Genomic DNA, 17,412 nt, shown 5'->3' on the forward strand with positions numbered 1-17,412 from the left:
GTGAGTTAGGCAGGTTCCATCCCCTCTCTGGGCCTTCATTTTCCTATCTGTACATTTGGAATAATAGCCTTTCCTTGCCTCCAACTGAGTCTGAAGGCTGTTGAGAGGATGAAATGAGACACAGGTTGTGAAAGAATTAGGTGTGCTCTGAAGCTGTCTGCAAAGGTGTTATCATTAGTACCGCCAGGATTCTGCAGACACATTTGGGGAGTCCACTAGCTGGAAGACTGCTCTTGGCACTGTGGTTTTTTTGCTTGGCTTCAGTAACTCACCTGTTCTGGACTCCTGAGAGGTGAGTGCAGAGACCCCTGTCTGGTTATCTATTTGTGGACCACTGTCTTGTATCTGGCGCAATCACTGAAACTGATTTTCTAGCTTTGGAGATGCAGAAGGGTCTCTCGAAGCATTATTCTCAGGAACATCACTCTTCATAATTATTGGTCACCACCTTCCTGCCATCCTTTCATGGCATGTCCTCAGCAACCCTGTTCACAACATACGCAACACAGCGTGTGCCACTCGCAGCATGCTGACAGGTAAGGACCTTGATAAATATTGAGGCTGGAAAACATTGGCTGGGGACCTTGTGGAGCTGAGGCTCTGTCACCGGCATTGAGCCACTCACATACTCTGTAATGGAGACCCCAGGAATCACACAGGGACTCTGCCCTCAGGAAGCTTTCAATGCTGTGGCCAAAAAATGACATATGCCCACGGAGTGGTTACCAGCAGTACTGGATCATGTGAGCTCAGTGCCTAAGTTGTAAGGAAGTGGTGGAGGCTCATGGAACAGAAGAGAAAGCTGAGGTTGGAGAAAGATCCCTCCCCATAGCATAATGGCAAGGAGCTTGAACTTTAGGGTCAGGCATTTACTGGAGGACCTTGTGCAACTCATTGCGCATCTTTGAACCACTGTTTCCTCATCTGGGAAACAAAATGATAATATGTACCTCATAAGTTATCTGTGGCAGCCAGGTGCGGTGGCTCACACCTGTAGTCCGATCTCTTTGGGAGGCTGAGGTGGGTGGATTGCTTGAGTCCAGGAGTTTGAGACAAGCCTGGGCAACATGGTGAGACCTCATCTCTACAAAAAATAAAAATAAAAAAATTAGCCAGGTCTGTTGGTATACACCTGTAGTGACAGCTATTCCAGAGGCTGAAGTGTGAGATTGCTTGAACGCGAGAGGTGGAGGTTGCAGCGAGCTGAGATCATACCACTGCACTCCAGCCTGGGTGACAGAGTGAGACCCTGTCTTTTTTTTTTTTTTTTTTTTTTTGAGACGGAGTCTCGCTCTGTCACCCAGGCTGGAGTGCAGTGGCGCAATCTCGGCTCACTGCAAGCTCCGCCTCCCGGGTTCACGCCATTCTCCGGCCTCAGCCTCCCGAGTAGCTGGGACTACAGGCGCCCGCCACTGCGCCCGGCTAATTTTTTTCTATTTTTAGTAGAGACGGGGTTTCACCATGGAGACCGTCTTAAAAGAAAAATAAATGAATAGGCCGACCGCAGTGGCTCACACCTGTAATCCTAGCACTATGGGAGGCCGAGGCAGGTGAATCACCTGAGGTCAGGAGTTTGAGACCAGCCTGGCCAACATGGCAAAACCCCGTCTCTACTGAAACTACAAAAATTAGCCGGGCGTGGTGGCGGGCACCTGTAATCTCAGCTACTTGGTAGGCTGAGGCAGGAGAATTGCTTGAACCCTGGAGGCAGAGGCTGCAGTGAGCTGAGATCGCGCCATTGCACTCCAGCTTGGGCAACAAGAGAAAAACTCTGTCTCAAAAAATAAAAATAAATAAATAAAAAGTAAGTAAGTAAGTTATCTGTGGCTTTGATGCAAACATGGATGGAAAGCTGGACACACTGGGTCTTTTTTTTTTTTTTTTTGAGACAGAGTCTCACTCTGTCACCCATGCCCGGCTAATTTTTGTGTTTTTAATAGAGACAGAGTTTCAACACGTTGGCCAAGCTGGGCTCAAACTCTTAACCTCAGGTGATCCACCTGCCTTGGCCTCCCAAAGTGCTGGGATTACAGGCGTAGGCCACTGTGCCTGGCCTGCCACACTGCGTCTTGAACTAATGAACTACCTGTGGACATATCTGTCTGTTCACATCCATAGTCTGTGGCAAATTACATAGCCATAACCCCTTCGTTCCAGCTGCGTTTTCTGTAAGTTGTAGATGTTAACTCCTGCCTTGTGGGGGGTTGAGAGAATTCAATTAATTAACACATATAAAATACTTAGCAGAGTTCTTTTTTTTTTTTGAGACGGAATCTCGCTGTCACCAGGCTGGAGTACAGTGGCGTGACCTTGGCTCACTGGAACCTCCGCCTCCCGGGTTCAAGCAATTCTCCTGCCTCAGACTCCTGAGTAGCTGGGACTATAGGCACACGCCACCATGCCCTGCTAATTTTTTTTTTTTTTTTTTGAGACAGAGTCTTGCTCTGTCGCCCAGGCTGAAGTACAGTGGCGCGATCTTGGCTCCCTGCGAGGTCCGCCTCCCAGGTTCATGCCATTCTCCTGCCTCAGCCTCCTGAGTAGCTGGGACTACAGGCGCCCACCACCGCACCCGGCTAATTTTTTGTATTTTTAGTAGAGACAGGGTTTCACCGTGTTAACCAGGATGGTTTCGATCTCCTGACCTTGTGATCCGCCCACCTCGGCCTCTCAAAGTGTTGGGATTATAGGCATTAGCCACCGCACCGGGCTGCTAATTTTTGTATTTTTAGTAGAGACAGGGTTTCACCATGTTGGCCAGGATGGTCTCGATCCCTTGACCTCGTGATCCGCCCACCTTGGCCTCCCAAAGTGCTGAGATTAGAGGTGTGAGCCACCGCACCCGGCCAGAATTCTTGGTATATACTTCGTATCAGTATGGGTAGGATCATTAATACATTTGGTTACAAGAGTGGAACCCAGCCAGTCTGATTACTAGCTGAATGCAGCTCCTCAAGGCCTCTCTGTCTCCAGCATCACCGGCAGCCACCTAGCCGTGAGGCACACTCCCCACTCTGCGTGTCTGCATCTTTCTGACATAACCGACCTCATGGATTTAATCTCTGCAGACTTTTCAGAGCCAGGTGGCATCTGGTTTTCACCTGTTTCCCGACCGCCTGGAGATCCCCACACTTGCTTTGCCTCTCCTCACACCCCCAGGCTCTGGCCCTTGATCTACTGCCTCCTGGAAAGCGTCTAGCCTCTGTAAATAGGGCATTTGTTTGGGTTTTCCCTCCAGCTCCTAGGTTAATATTTCACAGGGTGAGCACTGCTCCAAGGCTCAGAGCTTCCGGCTCCCCCAACCTCTCTGTCCCCTGGGTATCAGGACACTGGTGGGATCCCATGCTCCCCCCACTGGACTTCAGTTTCTCTTTCTCTCCCATTGTTTGGATGGATGGACTGAAGATCAAATGTTTGGTGAGAAGCAGGGGTCTGCTTTAGGTTTGCATCCCACTCTCATCAGTTTTGTGGTCTCAGGCAAGCGTCTGCTTAGTTGTGTATGCGTCAGTATCTTCATCAGAAAATGGAGTAACAATCTCTATCTTGTAGTACTAGAGTCAGGTAATTCCAGTCACAGCAAACCTTTGTTGTGTTAAACGCCAGGCATAAGTTGGGCACCAAAGTCAGGCACCAAGGATACACGTGCGTGCGCACTTACGCACGTGTGTGTGTGTGTGTGTGTGTGCGTGTGTACGTGTGCATGGATGCAGGCATGCAAGCAAGCATACAGCTTTTGTCCTCCCAGAGCTCACAGGCAGTGGGAGGGGGTCAGTAGACAAATTGTTATGTAAATGATTAATTAGTTGCAAGTACTGGGTACTGGGAAATGTTTTGTCAGTTAAATAAGAGACTCCAGGGAGTAAAGCCTGTAAGGAGCTTAGGACCACATCTGGAAGCAGCCAACATGGAAGTGGTACCGCAGTGCCTGCTGCTGCTGCTGCTACTGTTTTTCTCTCTCTTCTCTCCCACTGCCCCCATTCCCCAGGATATCGTAAGTTCATGATAGATCTAGTATTAGAGAACATGCAAGAAAAGGGATGGAGAAAGACACAGGGTTCTCCCAGTGTGGTGGTCGGTCATAACCAGAGCTCCCTCTGTCCTCAGTGGCTGCAATTCCAGATGTCCTGTGCCTGCCCTGAGAATGACAATCCCTAAGGAGTGGAGGAGGTAGAGAGGAGTAGGTAGAGTGGAGTAGGTAGAGATGGCTGCCTCTGGCAGGTGCCGGGCCTGCAGCTGGATGGGGCTCAGGGCATGGTAGCCCCAGGGCCCTTCAGTCTCCATGCCAGGATGGAGGATGGCTCCTTCCTCTTCCAGCTCATTCCAGCCCTGAGTGGCAAGGTCAACACTGCTAAGGGGAGGCTAGCAGATGGCGCCATCTACCTGGCTTGTATTTTGGGGGCTTTTTTCTTCCACTTGGGGAGCATGGTAAGGGCAGAGCAGCTGCCTAGGTAACTGGGCTCAGACCTGCAGAAAAGGCAAAACCCCAGTGACTCTCCCTCATTCAGAGCCTCTGAGTCGAGAGGCATCATTTGCAGCCACTGGGCGCCCAGCAGTGTCCTGGGCGCAACGAGCAGGGAGAATGCGAGAATGTGCTGTACCTCCCAGGCCTCGTGCAGACCCCAGCTGGCGAGTCCTTCGTCATTCCTTCCACAGGCCTTTGTTGAAACCTCACCTTGTGGCAGGCCCCACATTGAGTGTTCAGTGCTTCCTTTGTTCATTTAGCAAATAGTCATGGACCTGGGCCCATAGTGCCAATGTCCCATGCACCCCCTCTCCTTGCAGCTTAGGTACTTCTTTGCTTCCTCCTGAAGCGCCTTCCCTTTTCCCCCTCCACCAGAGTTAACTAGGACTCATCTTTTGGGTTCCAGTTGAAATGTCACTTCTTTTTTTTTGACGGAGTTTTGACCTTATTGCCTAGGCTGGAGTGCAATGGTGTGATCTCAGCTCACTGCAACCTCCACCTCCTGGGTTCAAGCAATTCTCCTGCCTCAGCCTCCCGAGTAGCTGGGTTTACAGGCATGCGCCACCACATCTGGCTAATTTTTGTATTTTTAGTAGAGACGGAGTTTCACCATGTTGGCCAGGCTGGTCTTGAACTCCTGACCGCAGGTGATCCACCTACCTCAGTCTCCCAAAGTTTTGGGATTACAGGTGTGAGCCACCGCACCCGGCCTGAAATGTCACTTCTAAGGATACCTGCTCTGACTCCCCAGTCTGGGGCAAGTCCCCTGATGGGGTACCCAGAGCCCCAGGCCCCTCCTCCTGTAAGACACTGATCCCAGTTACACGACGGCCACTTGTGGGCTCCGTAGGTGGATCTGTCTCTCTCTGGAGCCAGTATGCTCCATGTGGTCAAGGACCTCGTCCGGCTTGCTCACCATAGGACCCCCAGTGCTCAGCAGGGACTGAGTGAGCAGGTCCAGGGATGTGATACCAAACAAGACAGCCTGGTTTTGCCCTCGTGGACCTGGCCATCCATCAAGGACACTTAATGATCAAAGCCACATCAATACCAAGCGTTCGTTGCTGTGGTAGGTCGGGCCTGTGGGGGGCACTCAGCAGGCACACCCTGGTGGGTCAAGGATGGCTTCCCAGAGGAAGTAACTTTGACACTGGGACCATAGGTATCAGCTATGTGAAAGGAGAGTTCAAAGATCATGTGGGCTGGAGTGGCCAGGAGATAATTCCTGGAGGAGGGACATGGATTGTGTTTGGGTAGGGGAGGGGAGAAGGCAGTATTTAAAGTAGAAAGTGCAGTAATTAGTTGAATTTGGATGGTCCTCGTTGAAAGAGAACAGACTGGGCAAAGGTCTGAAGGTGACCTGTGCCGACGGCCTTTTGCCAGGACAGTGAGGCCAGGCTGGCTGGAGTAGAGGGTTAGTGGGGACCAAGTAGGCCAGAAAGCTGACTCTAATTCCAGTGGACTTGAAAAGAGTTGCTTTCCAAGAGTGGGGACACTCTGCCAGCAGTGCTCCCTCTGGTTCCAGTTTCCCAGGCAAGAGAGGCTACTGGGCTTTTGAAGATCTGGAAGTAAATGAAGGCAAAGGAAGGCCATGCCCGGGGCCCAGGCATCCTGGCTTTTGTGCCTTCCCTTGAAGGTGCCATGCTGCCAGTGGAACAGCTGACACAATAAGCCTTGTTGTGGGATACCCAGGCCCTGGAGCTGGGCTAGAACAGACCCCACTCTGTGGGAGCCAGGGCAGATGAGATAGGAGAAGGTGATGATTATAACAACAACAATAATAATAATAGTCTTTATTGAGCAATGACTACGTGCCAGACAGCGTTCTAAGTCCTTTTGATATTATTCCATGGAATCTTCACACCATGCTGGGGATGAGGTATTGTGCTGCTTCTATTTTAGAGGAAAAATGACTGAGGCACAGAGAGGTGGAGACACTTGCCCAAGTTTGTTTGCTCGTGAGCAGCAAGCCTGAAATGTGAGCTAGGACTGCCTGACTTCACAGCTCATCCACACATAGTCCCCAGTAGACAGTGGTGCCACAGTTGAACTCAGAACTGGCTGACTCCAAAGCCCAAAGCGCCCTGTGGCTTCCCACTGGATTTCCTGAGCAGTCTGGAAGGCTCACAAATGGACACAGAGGGAGGCTCCCAGAAGCTGGGACAATGCTGGGCCCCAGAACTCCAGAACCCTCTAAGACAGGGGTGTCCAATCTTTTAGCTTCCCTGGGCCACACCGGAAAAAGAATTGTCTTGGGCCACACATAAAATACACCAACACTAACAATAACAATAGCAGATGAGCTAAAAAAAAAAAAAAAAAAGTCCATAAATCTCATAATGTTTTAAGAAAGTTTACAAATTTGTGTTGGGCTTCATTCAAAGCTGTCCTGGTCCACATGCAGCCCATGGACCACAAGCTGGACAAGCTTGCTCTAAGAGATGTGAGGGATTCCACAAGACCAGGTTGCAGTCCCAGTTTACACAGCTCCCTCTGTGTGACCTGGAGTTTCCTCCTCTATAAGATGGGGTCAGCTGGGCACGGTGGCTCACACCTGTAACCCCAGCACTTTGGGAGGCCGAGGCGGGCAGATCAGGAGGTCAGGAGTTCGAAACCATCCTGGCTAACATGGTGAAACCCTGGCTCTACTAAAAATACAAAAAATTATCCAAGTGTGGTGGCAGGCGCCTGTAGTCCCAGCTACTTGGGAGGCTGAGGCAGGAGAATGGTGTGAACCAGGGAGGCGGAGCTTGCAGTGAGCCAAGATGGTGCCACTGCACTCCAGCCTGGGTGACAGAGCGAGACTCCGTCTCAAAAAAAAAAAAAAAAAAAAAATGGGGTCATAGGGCCAGGCGCGGTGGCTCACACCTGTAATCCTAGCACTTTGGGAGGCCAAGGCGGGTGGATCACCTGAGCTCAGGAGTTTGAGACCAGCCTGGCCAACATAGCAAAACTCCATCTCTACTAAAAATACAAAAATTAGCCAGGTGTGGGGGCAGGCACCTGTAGTCCCAGCTCCTCAGAAGGCTGAGGCAGGAGAATAACTTGAACCTGGAAAATGGAGGTTGCAGTGAGCCGAGATGGTGCCACTACACTTCCGCCTGGGTGACAGAGCAAGACTCCGTCTGAAAAAAAAAAGGTGGGATCATAACCACCACGTTGTGTACTTAGTCTGTTGGGCTGGGACTAAGCATTTTCCCAACATTATCTTATTTACTACCACAGCCCTGCAAAGTAGAGATTATTATCCCCATTTTCCAGATGAAGAAACTGAGGTCTGGAGAGGTTAAGTACTTTTTTTTTTTTTTTTTTTTTAGGGAGTCTTGCTGTGTCACCAGGCTGGAGTGAAGTGGCGCAATCTTGGCTCACTGCAACCTCCGCCTCCCGGGTTCAAGTGATTCTCCTCCCTCAGCCTCTTGAGTAGCTGGGATTACAGGTGTGCACTACCATACCAGCTAATTTTTTTGTATTTTTAGTAGAGACAGGGTTTCACCATGTTGGCCTCGATGGAGAGGTTAAGTAATTTTACAGTGATTGTACAACTGGGTCAAAACATAGATCTGTCTGACCACAGAGCCTGCACTTTAAAAAAAACTTTTGGGCCTGGGTGCGGTGGCTCACGCCTGTAATCCCAGCACTTTGGGAGGCCAAGGCAGGCAGATCATGAGATCAGGAGATCGAGACCATCCTGGCTAACACGGTGAAACCCCGTCTTTACTAAAAATACAAAAAATTAGCTGAGTGTGGTGGCACACGTCTATAGTCCCAGCTACTTGGGAGTCTGAGGCAGGAGAATCGCTTGAACCTGGGAGGTGGAGGTTGCAGTGAGCTGAGATCGCGCCACCGCACTCCAGTTTGGGCGACACAGCGAGACTCCTCTGAAAAAAAAAAAAAAAAAAACTTTTATGAAGTATAACATACATGAGAGGCCAGGCACAGGTGGCTCACGCCTACAATCCCAGCACTTTGGGAGGCCAAGGTGGGAGGATCGCTTGAGCCCAGGAGTTTGAAACCAACCTGGGCAACACAGAAAGACCATGTCTTTACTAAAAGTTAAAAAATTTACTGGGCGTGGTGGCATATGCCTGTGGTCCCAGCAACTCAACAGGCTGAGGTGGGAGGATCGCTTGAGCCCAGGAGGTCAAGGCTGCAGTGAGCGGTGATCACACCACCACCCTGCAACCTGGGCAACAGTATGAGACTCTTTCTCGGGGAAAAAAACCAAACAACAAAAACAAAAAAACCAAACAAAGAAATACATACATAAGGAAAGATACACAAAATATCAGTATGGAGTCGGATTAACTTTTTTTTTTTTTTTTTTTGAGACGGAGTCTTGCTATGTTGCCCACACTGGAGCCCAGTGGCGCCATCTTGGCTCACTGCAAGCTCCGCCTCCTGGTTTCAGCCATTTGCCTGCCTCAGCCTCCTGAGTAGCTTGGACTACAGGCGCCCGCCACCAGGCCCGGCTAAGTTTTGTTTTGTTTTGTTTTTGAAAGGGAGTCTTACTCTATCGCCCAGGCTGGAGTGCAGTGGCGCCATCTCCGCTCACTGCAAGCTCCACCTCCTGGGTTCATGTCATTCTCCTGCCACAGCCTCTCCCAAGTAGCTGGGACTATAGGCACGTGCCACCACGCCAGGCTAATTTTTTGTATTTTTAGTAGAGACAGGGTTTTACCATGTTAGCCAGAATGGTATGGATCTCCTGACCTCATGATCCGCCCGCTTCGGCCTCCCAAAGTGCTGAGATTACAGGCTGAGTCACCACGCCCGGCCATTTTTTTGTATTTTTTAGTAGAGACGGGGTTTCACCGTGTTAGCCAGGATAGTCTCGATCTCCTGACCTCGTGATCCGCCTGCCTCGGCCTCTCAAAGTGCTGGGATTACAGGTGTGAGCCACCGTGCCCGCTGCCATTTTCTTAACTTTCTATTCAATTACAATATTCGGGCCATGCACGGTGGCTCACATCTGTAATCCCAGCACTTTGGGAGGCAGAGTTGGGCAGATCACCTGAGGTAAGGTGTTCGAGACCAGTCTGACCAACATGATGAAACCCCATCTCTACCAAAAATATTAGAAAACAAAATTAGCCGGGTGCAGTGGCAGGCACCTATAATCCCTGCTACTCCAGAGGCTGAGGCAGGAGAACAGCTTGAACCCTAGAGGCGGAGGTTGCAGTGAGCTGAAATCATGCCACTGTACCCCAGCCTGGGTGAGAGGGTGAGACTCCGTCTCACAAAAACAAACAAACAAAAAAACCAAAAACCCCAATATTCACTTGAAAAAGCACACACATGATGATACACAGGTCGTTGAAGATTCACACAGTGAACAAGCCTGGATACCCAGTACTCCAATCAAGGAGACTGGAAGCTCCTCAGCACCCAGAAACTCCCTTGCAGTCACCTCCCCAGGTGACCACAGTCCTCACTTCTCCCACCACAGATGAGATTCCCCTGCTTTTGAATTTAGTGGAGTGACACAGTATAGACCCTTTTGTGTTCTGACTCCTCTCATTAAACACAGTAAGGGTTGGCAAGGCACAGTGGCTCATGCCTGTAATCCCAGCACTTTGGGAGCCTGGGGTAAGCAGATTGCTCGAGCACAAGAGTTTGAGACCAGCCTGGACAACATAGCAAGACCTTGTCTCTAAAAAAAAAAAAAAAAACCACCAGAAAAATTAGCCAGGTGTGGTGGTGCATGCCTGTAGTCTCAGGTACTCAGGAGGCTAAGGTGGGAGGATTGCTTGAGCCTGGGAAATAGAGGGTGCAGTGAGCCGAGATCACACCACTGCACTCTAGCCTAGGTAACAGTGAGATTCTGTCTCAAAAATTAAAAATTAAGGCCGGGCACAGTGGCTCACACTCGTAATCCCAGCACTTTGGGAGGCCGAGGCAAGCAGATCACCTGAGGTCAGGAGTTCGAGACCAGCCTGGCCAACATGGGTAACCCTGTCTCTACTAAAAGAAAAAAATACAAAAATTAGCCGGGCGTGATGGCACATGCCTGTAATCCCAGGTATTCGGGAGGCTGAGGCAGGAGAATCGCTTGAACCCAGGAGGTGAAGGTTGCAATGAGTCGAGATCATGCCACTGCACGCCAGCCTGAGCAACAGAGCAAGACTCCATCTCAAAAAAAAAAAAAAACTAAAAATTGAGGGGAAAAAAAAAAAAAACAAACCTTGTAAGCGTTATCCAAGCTGCTAACAGGAGTTTGTGCCTTCTCATTGCCATGCAGTATTTAGTAGATGAATATACCATAATTATCCATTCCAATGCTAGTGGGCATTTAGGTTATTTTCTGGTTTTGGCCATTACAAATAGTGCTGCTGAGAACATTCTAGTGTAGATCTTTTGGTGCACATTTACTATGCATTTCTGTTGGGTATATACCTAGGAGTGGAATTGCTAAATGTTGAACGCATGTATGTTCAGCTTTAGTAAATAGTGAATAGTGTTAAACACTGTTCCCATTATATTCCCAGTTCACACCAATTTGCCCTGCCACCAGCCCTGTGGGAGATTTCCCACTGTTCCCTATCTTCCCCAATGCCAGGTATTGCCAATGTTGTTGCTGTTGTTGTGTTCAGTTGAGCCAGTGGGCGTGGGAAATGGCATCTCCTTGTGGTTTTACTGTGCATTTCCCTAATAGTAAAGAAGCTGAGTGCTTTTCACATTTTTATTGTCTGTTTTGCTATGTTCCTTTATGAAATACCTGTTCAAATCTTTCACTCTTTTTTCTTCTTCTTTTTTTTGAGACAGGGTCTGTCTTTGTCTCCCAGGCTAGAGCGCAGTGGTGCAGTCACAGCTCACTGCAGCCTCAACCTCTTGGGCTCAGGTGATCCTCCCACCTCAGCCTCTCAAGTAGCTGGGACTACAGGCATATGCCACCGTGCCCAGCTAATTCTTTTTGTATTTTTTGTAGAGACAGGGTTGCGCCCTGTTGCCCAGGCTGGTCATGAACTCCTGGGCTCAAGCGATTTGCCCACCTCGGGCTCCCAAAGCGCTGGGATTACAGGCGTGAACCACCACACCCAGGCTCTTCGTGGTATCTTTTGATGAACAGAGTTTTTAATTTTGAGGCAGTCCAATTTATCAATTTCTTTCTCTTCATGTGAGATCACTGCCTATTCTAAAGTCATAAAGATGTACTCTTGTGTTTTCTTCTAGAAACCTTATTGTTTTACCTTTCACACTTATATCTGTCATCTATCTCAAATTACTTTTTGTGTATGCATGAACAGAAGTTTCTTTGCTTCAGTGTAGATAAGTTTATAATTTTCTACCTCCTGGTTAGCACCTCTTGAGTCCTAGTTAAGAAATCTTTAGCTATGCTAAAGTCATGAAGCTAGTAGGAGGCTTCACTTTTTTAAATAACAGTTTTACTGAGAGGTAATTCACATGTCACACAATTCACCCATATATATAGTTCCATGATTTTTAGTATATTCACAGAGTCCACCCATGACCACTGTCAATTTTAGACCATTTTCATCACCCCAGAAAGAAACTCCATACCCACTGGCAGTTACTCTCCTTTTTCCCAACCACAAACCTACTTCTGTCTCTATAGATTTGCCTATTCTCACTGTACATTTCTGTCAAAGGAATCATATAGTATGTGACTTTTCTTTTTAACTGATTTCTTTCACTCAACATAATGTTTTCAAGGTCCAACATGATAGGATGGATCACTACTGTTTATAACTGAATAATATTGCACTGTATGAATATGAAACATTTTGTAGATCCATTCATCAGTTGAAGGACATTTGGGTGGTTTCTACTTTTTGACTCTTACAAATAATGTTGCTATGAATGGTCACGTCCGAGTTTCTGTGTGGACATATGTTTTCATTGCTCTTGTGAGGAGCCTTCATTTCTAATCAGACACCATGAGATTCAGTGATATCATGTCTATATGTCTATTAAGCCTTGGCACAGACTAAGTGCTCAATCAATTATAGCTGTATACAGGTTAGGAAGTACTGCACAGCATGGAACACCCCAGTGTAGCTGTTAAGATTGTGGGAAGCGGCCGGGCGCGGTAGCTCAAGCCTGTAATCCCAGCACTTTGGGAGGCCGAGACGGGCGGATCATGAGGTCAGGAGATCGAGACCATCCTGGCTAACACGGTGAAACCTCGTCTCTACTACAAAAATACAAAAAAACTAGCTGGGCGAGGTGGCGGGTGCCTGTAGTCCCAGCTACTCGGGAGGCTGAGGCAGGAGAATGGTATAAACCCGGGAGGTGGATCTTGCAGTGAGCCGAGATCCGGCCACTGCACTCCAGTCTGGGCCACAGAGCGAGACTCTGAAAGAAAAAAGGTGGGAAGCAGAAGAGTGAAAATCCCTATTACCCCCACTCAAGCATTGAGTCCCCAGCACACACATGTCTGCCCACAGGCAAATAAGTGCTTGGACAAGGCTCCATGTTCTTTTCAGGTCAAATTGTGCATAGATAGTAGCACAGCAGAGGCGGGTGAGAGATGGAGTCAGGAGACCTGGGCCTGGCCCTGCTAAGCTGCTAATTGGAGTGTGGTCTCAGTTTCCCTACTCAGAGTGTGGACATGGGGCCACTGATGGTTCTAGCCCTTGTGTGTGGCTCACTTGGCGTCTTGTCCACTCCCCAGGCAGTGGCTCTGCCAATGATCCTGTGAGTGTTCAGGAATCACTGTTGCCCCTGGGAACCCTTGTCCTGGAGTGGCCCACCTGCCTGCCTCCAGCATGGCGTCTGACACTCCCGAGTCGCTGATGGCCCTCTGTACTGACTTCTGCTTGCGCAACCTGGATGGCACCCTGGGCTACCTGCTGGACAAGGAGACCCTGCGGCTACATCCGGACATCTTCTTGCCCAGCGAGATCTGTGACCGGCTCGTCAATGAGTGAGCAGACCCAGGGGCAGAGGAGGGGCAGGGGTCCTCCCATGAATGTGTATAGAGAGATTGGGACCATGTGTGCACTACATGGGGAGTAGCTATAGAGACGAATGTGTGAGGGTGTGTATTTGCACATGGATGTTCATGGATGCAAGAGAATAGTGGTGTATCCATAACCGTAAAGGTGTATATGTGTGTGTGTTGGTGTGTATGTGGAGGGGTGTGCATGTAAAGGCATGGGTGTGTGTACACATGTAAGCGTATGCAGCATAGGTTATTTTTTTATTTTTTTTATTTTTTTTTGAGATGGAGTCTCGCTGTGTCGCCCAGGCTGGAGTGCAGGGCCAGATCTCAGCTCACTGCAAGCTCCGCCTCCTGGGTTTACGCCATTCTCCTGTCTCAGCCTCCCGAGTAGCTGGGACTACAGGCGCCCGCCACCTCCCGGCTAGTTTTTTGTATTTTTAGTAGAGACGGGGTTTCACCGTATTAGCCAGGATGATCTCGATCTCCTGACCTTGTGATCCGCCCGTCTCGGCCTCTCAAAGTGCTGGGATTACAGGCTTGAGCCACCGCGCCCGGCCCTTTTTTTTCTTTTTTTTTTTTTTTTTTTGAGACGGAGTCTCGCTGTGTCGCCCAGGCTGGAGTGCAGTGGCCGGATCTCAGCTCATTGCAAGCTCCGCCTCCCGGGTTTTTACGCCATTGTCCTGCCTCAGCCTCCCGAGTAGCTGGGACTACAGGCGCCCGCCACCTCGCCCGGCTAGTTTTTTGTATTTTTTAGTAGAGACGGGGTTTCACCGTGTTAGCCAGGATGGTCTCGAACTCCTGACGTCGTGATCCGCCCGTCTCGGCCTCCCAAAGTGCTGGGATTACAGGCTTGAGCCACCGTGCCCGGCCTAGCATAGGTTATTTTTGAGGGTAAAACTGCATGTGTGCATTTAGAGATGTGATTGTGTCAAAATCTGCATATAAATGAAGTGTTGTCCCACGTGTGTATGTACATTCGCATGCAAACACCTGTGCTTGTGAATTCAGTGAGCATGGCCACATAAGGGTTTAGGTGCCAGTGCCAGAATAACGGATCCATGACCAGGGAGTGAATCATCCAGAGTCACTCATTTGAGACAGGGTCTCAAGGAAAAAATCTGAATGGCCCTCCGAGGGCCTCCCTACTCCTAGGGGCTCCTAGAAGCATGCTATGCAGTCTCTGAATGCTGGGAGTTCAATCTAGAGGCCCAGATGGTGGCCAGGCATGGTGGCTCACACCTGTAATTCTAGCATTTTGGGAAGCCAAGACAGGAGGATCACTTGAGACCAGGAATTCAAAATCAGCCTGGGTGACATAGCGAGACCTTGTCTCTATGGAAAAAAAAAAAAGAAAAAGAAAAAGAAAAAAATAGATTCCCAGAAGGGAAATTGGTAGACAGCTGCATAGGAAACTAGAAGCCCATGTGGGCCTGAGGACAGAGGTGGACCTGTAATAACATCCTGAGCATTTACTGTGGGTCAGGCTCTAGGTTGGATACTTTGCAGGCCAGAGTTATATACACTTTACAGATGAAGAAACTGAGGTCTGGGAAAGTTCATTTACTTGTGTGAAGTTGCCCAGGTAGGAAGCAGCCAAGCCATGATTTAGATTCTAAAGCGTTTGAATCCAAAGCATTTCCCAGCAGACCAGGATTCTTGCATGAGCTGATGTCTCAACAGGGCTTAATTAAGGGCTTGCCCTGTACCCAGCTGGGAACTCTGAACTAGTTGGCTTACTTTGCCTGTTTAAAAGGGTCACAGGAGGGGCTTAAAGAAGGTGATGAGAGTGGCCATGCCAGGGGGGCTGCTGCCCCTGCAGTGTGCGTGGAGGTTGTGTGACAGGCATGTGCATTGGGAGAGATGCCCCCTGCATCACCTAGAAGGTCTCCCAGAGAGCTGCCTTTAGATTCCTGGTTCCTGGGCACCCTTAATCTTACTGGTAGTTTAGTTAAGATCCAACCAGATACTCTTAGGAGAAGGAGGTTGCTACTTGGGGTGATCCAAGAAAGCTTCAGAGGGAGGAGGGCTTGGCTTTGAAGCGAGGATGAGAGTCCCTGTGGCCCTCCCCTGAGCCAGGCTTTCTCCTCTCCCAGGTATGTGGAGCTGGTGAACGCTGCCTGTAACTTCGAGCCACACGAGAGCTTCTTCAGCCTCTTCTCAGACCCCCGCAGCACCCGCCTCACACGGATCCACCTCCGCGAGGACCTGGTGCAGGACCAGGACCTGGAGGCCATCCGCAAGCAGGTGAGACCTGCCCCGCCACAGCACCGGGAGGGCCCACGCCAAGCAGGGGCCAGGCTGCTCTCCTCCAGCCCAGCCATCCCCAGCCCAGCCAGTGCACACCCTGACTGTGCACATCACCCTTTCCAACCCACCTGTAGCCCAGGACAAGGCCTGGGGCGGGGGAAGGGGCAGGGGCGGTGATGATGATGGAGCTGTGCCCACTCCCAGGACCTGGTGGAGCTGTACCTGACCAACTGCGAGAAGCTGTCTGCCAAGAGCCTGCAGACACTGAGGAGCTTCAGCCACACCCTGGTGTCCTTGAGCCTCTTCGGCTGTACAAACATTTTCTATGAGGAGGAGAACCCAGGGGGCTGTGAAGATGAGTACCTCGTCAACCCCACCTGCCAGGTTCTGGTTAAGGATTTCACCTTTGAGGGCTTCAGCCGCCTCCGCTTCCTCAACTTGGGCCGCATGATTGATTGGGTCCCTGTGGAGTCCCTGCTGCGGCCACTCAACTCCCTGGCAGCCTTGGACCTCTCAGGCATTCAGACGAGCGATGCCGCCTTCCTCACGCAGTGGAAAGACAGCCTGGTGTCCCTCGTACTCTACAATATGGACCTGTCTGACGACCACATCCGGGTCATCGTGCAGCTGCACAAGCTGCGGTGAGCTCCTGGCCCAGAGCTTACCAGGGTGGGGATGGGTGGGCAGGTGGGGAAGAGTAGGGGTGAGTGTTGTCATGCACGCCCTCAGGGTTTAGGAGCCCTTGGCTAGGCAGAGGGTGGGGATGAAGACACAGTCCCATTCCTTAAACCCAGTGTTTCACCTGGATTGGGGCTGTTCGGGGTTTCTTCCCAGAATGCCCTGGAGAAGTCATGGCAGGCATGGGCCATCCCCTGCTAGAGATTAAAGGAGCCAGGGTCTGCAAGGCAGCCCCACCCTGTACCCAGCTCCTGACCTGCATCCCCTACCCCGATCTTCAGACACCTGGACATCTCCCGAGACCGCCTCTCCAGCTACTACAAGTTCAAGCTGACTCGGGAGGTGCTGAGCCTCTTTGTGCAGAAGCTGGGGAACCTAATGTCCCTGGACATCTCTGGCCACATGATCCTAGAGAACTGCAGCATCTCCAAGATGGAAGAGGAAGCGGGACAGACCAGGTGGGGCCCCACCCTCCATGGCTACTGGTAGGGTGTCATTCAATAAGCATTTAGGCTGGTGCAGTGGCTCACACCTGTAATCCCAGCACTTTGGGAAGCCGAGATAGGCGGATCACTTGAAGCCAGGAGTTGGATACCAGCCTGGCCAACATGGTGGCAGACACCTGTAGTCCCAGCTGCTTGGGAGACTAAGGTGTGAGAATTGCTTGAGCCCGGGAGGCGGAGCCTGCAGTGAGCTGAGATCATGCCACCGCACTCTAGCCTGGGCAACAGAGTGGGACTTTGTCTCAAAAAAAAAAAAAAAGTATTTGCCAAGTACCCCTCTACCAAGTGCTGTGCTGTGTGCTAGAGATAAGGAAACAAATCAGGTCCTGCCCTCTTGGAGTCTGTGTGAGCTGGTGGGGACAGTCAAGTCATTACAAGGGCTATGGTAGGGGCAATCCAGGGCCCCAGGGTGGCCTGAAGATCAGGAAGGAAGGAGGAGGAGGGATGCATCCTGGCTGTCGTGAAAGCTCATTCTGCCTTTGCCAGAGGAAAGGTGTTCTAGCAGAGGGAACAGCACCTGCAAAGGCCAGTAAGTGAGAGCATGAGGAGCGACAGGGGAACTACCCAACGCTCAGCCTGACCAGAGCACAGTGCCATGGGGGAAAGAGACGAGGCTGGCAGTG

At 50.3% G+C, this 17,412-nt stretch overlaps 1 protein-coding gene across 8 annotated transcripts in view; it reads left to right on the top strand.

Annotated features, from left to right (window-relative positions):
- Nucleotides 1-17,412, top strand: part of ZER1 (zyg-11 related cell cycle regulator) — a 45,849-nt gene that overhangs the window by 4,367 nt on the left and 24,070 nt on the right. For all 8 annotated transcript variants that reach the window (XM_015116617.3, XM_077965552.1, XM_077965549.1 and 5 more), the window contains 4 exon segments: nt 13,092-13,343; nt 15,455-15,605; nt 15,813-16,249; nt 16,568-16,744. In XM_015116617.3, coding sequence (XP_014972103.1) covers nt 13,186-13,343; nt 15,455-15,605; nt 15,813-16,249; nt 16,568-16,744 — 923 coding nt within the window. In that variant the 5' untranslated portion in view covers nt 13,092-13,185.

The sequence above is a fragment of the Macaca mulatta genome, chromosome 15 (genome assembly GCF_049350105.2).
Source record: "Macaca mulatta isolate MMU2019108-1 chromosome 15, T2T-MMU8v2.0, whole genome shotgun sequence".
In the NCBI taxonomy this organism is placed as follows: domain Eukaryota; kingdom Metazoa; phylum Chordata; class Mammalia; order Primates; family Cercopithecidae; genus Macaca; species Macaca mulatta.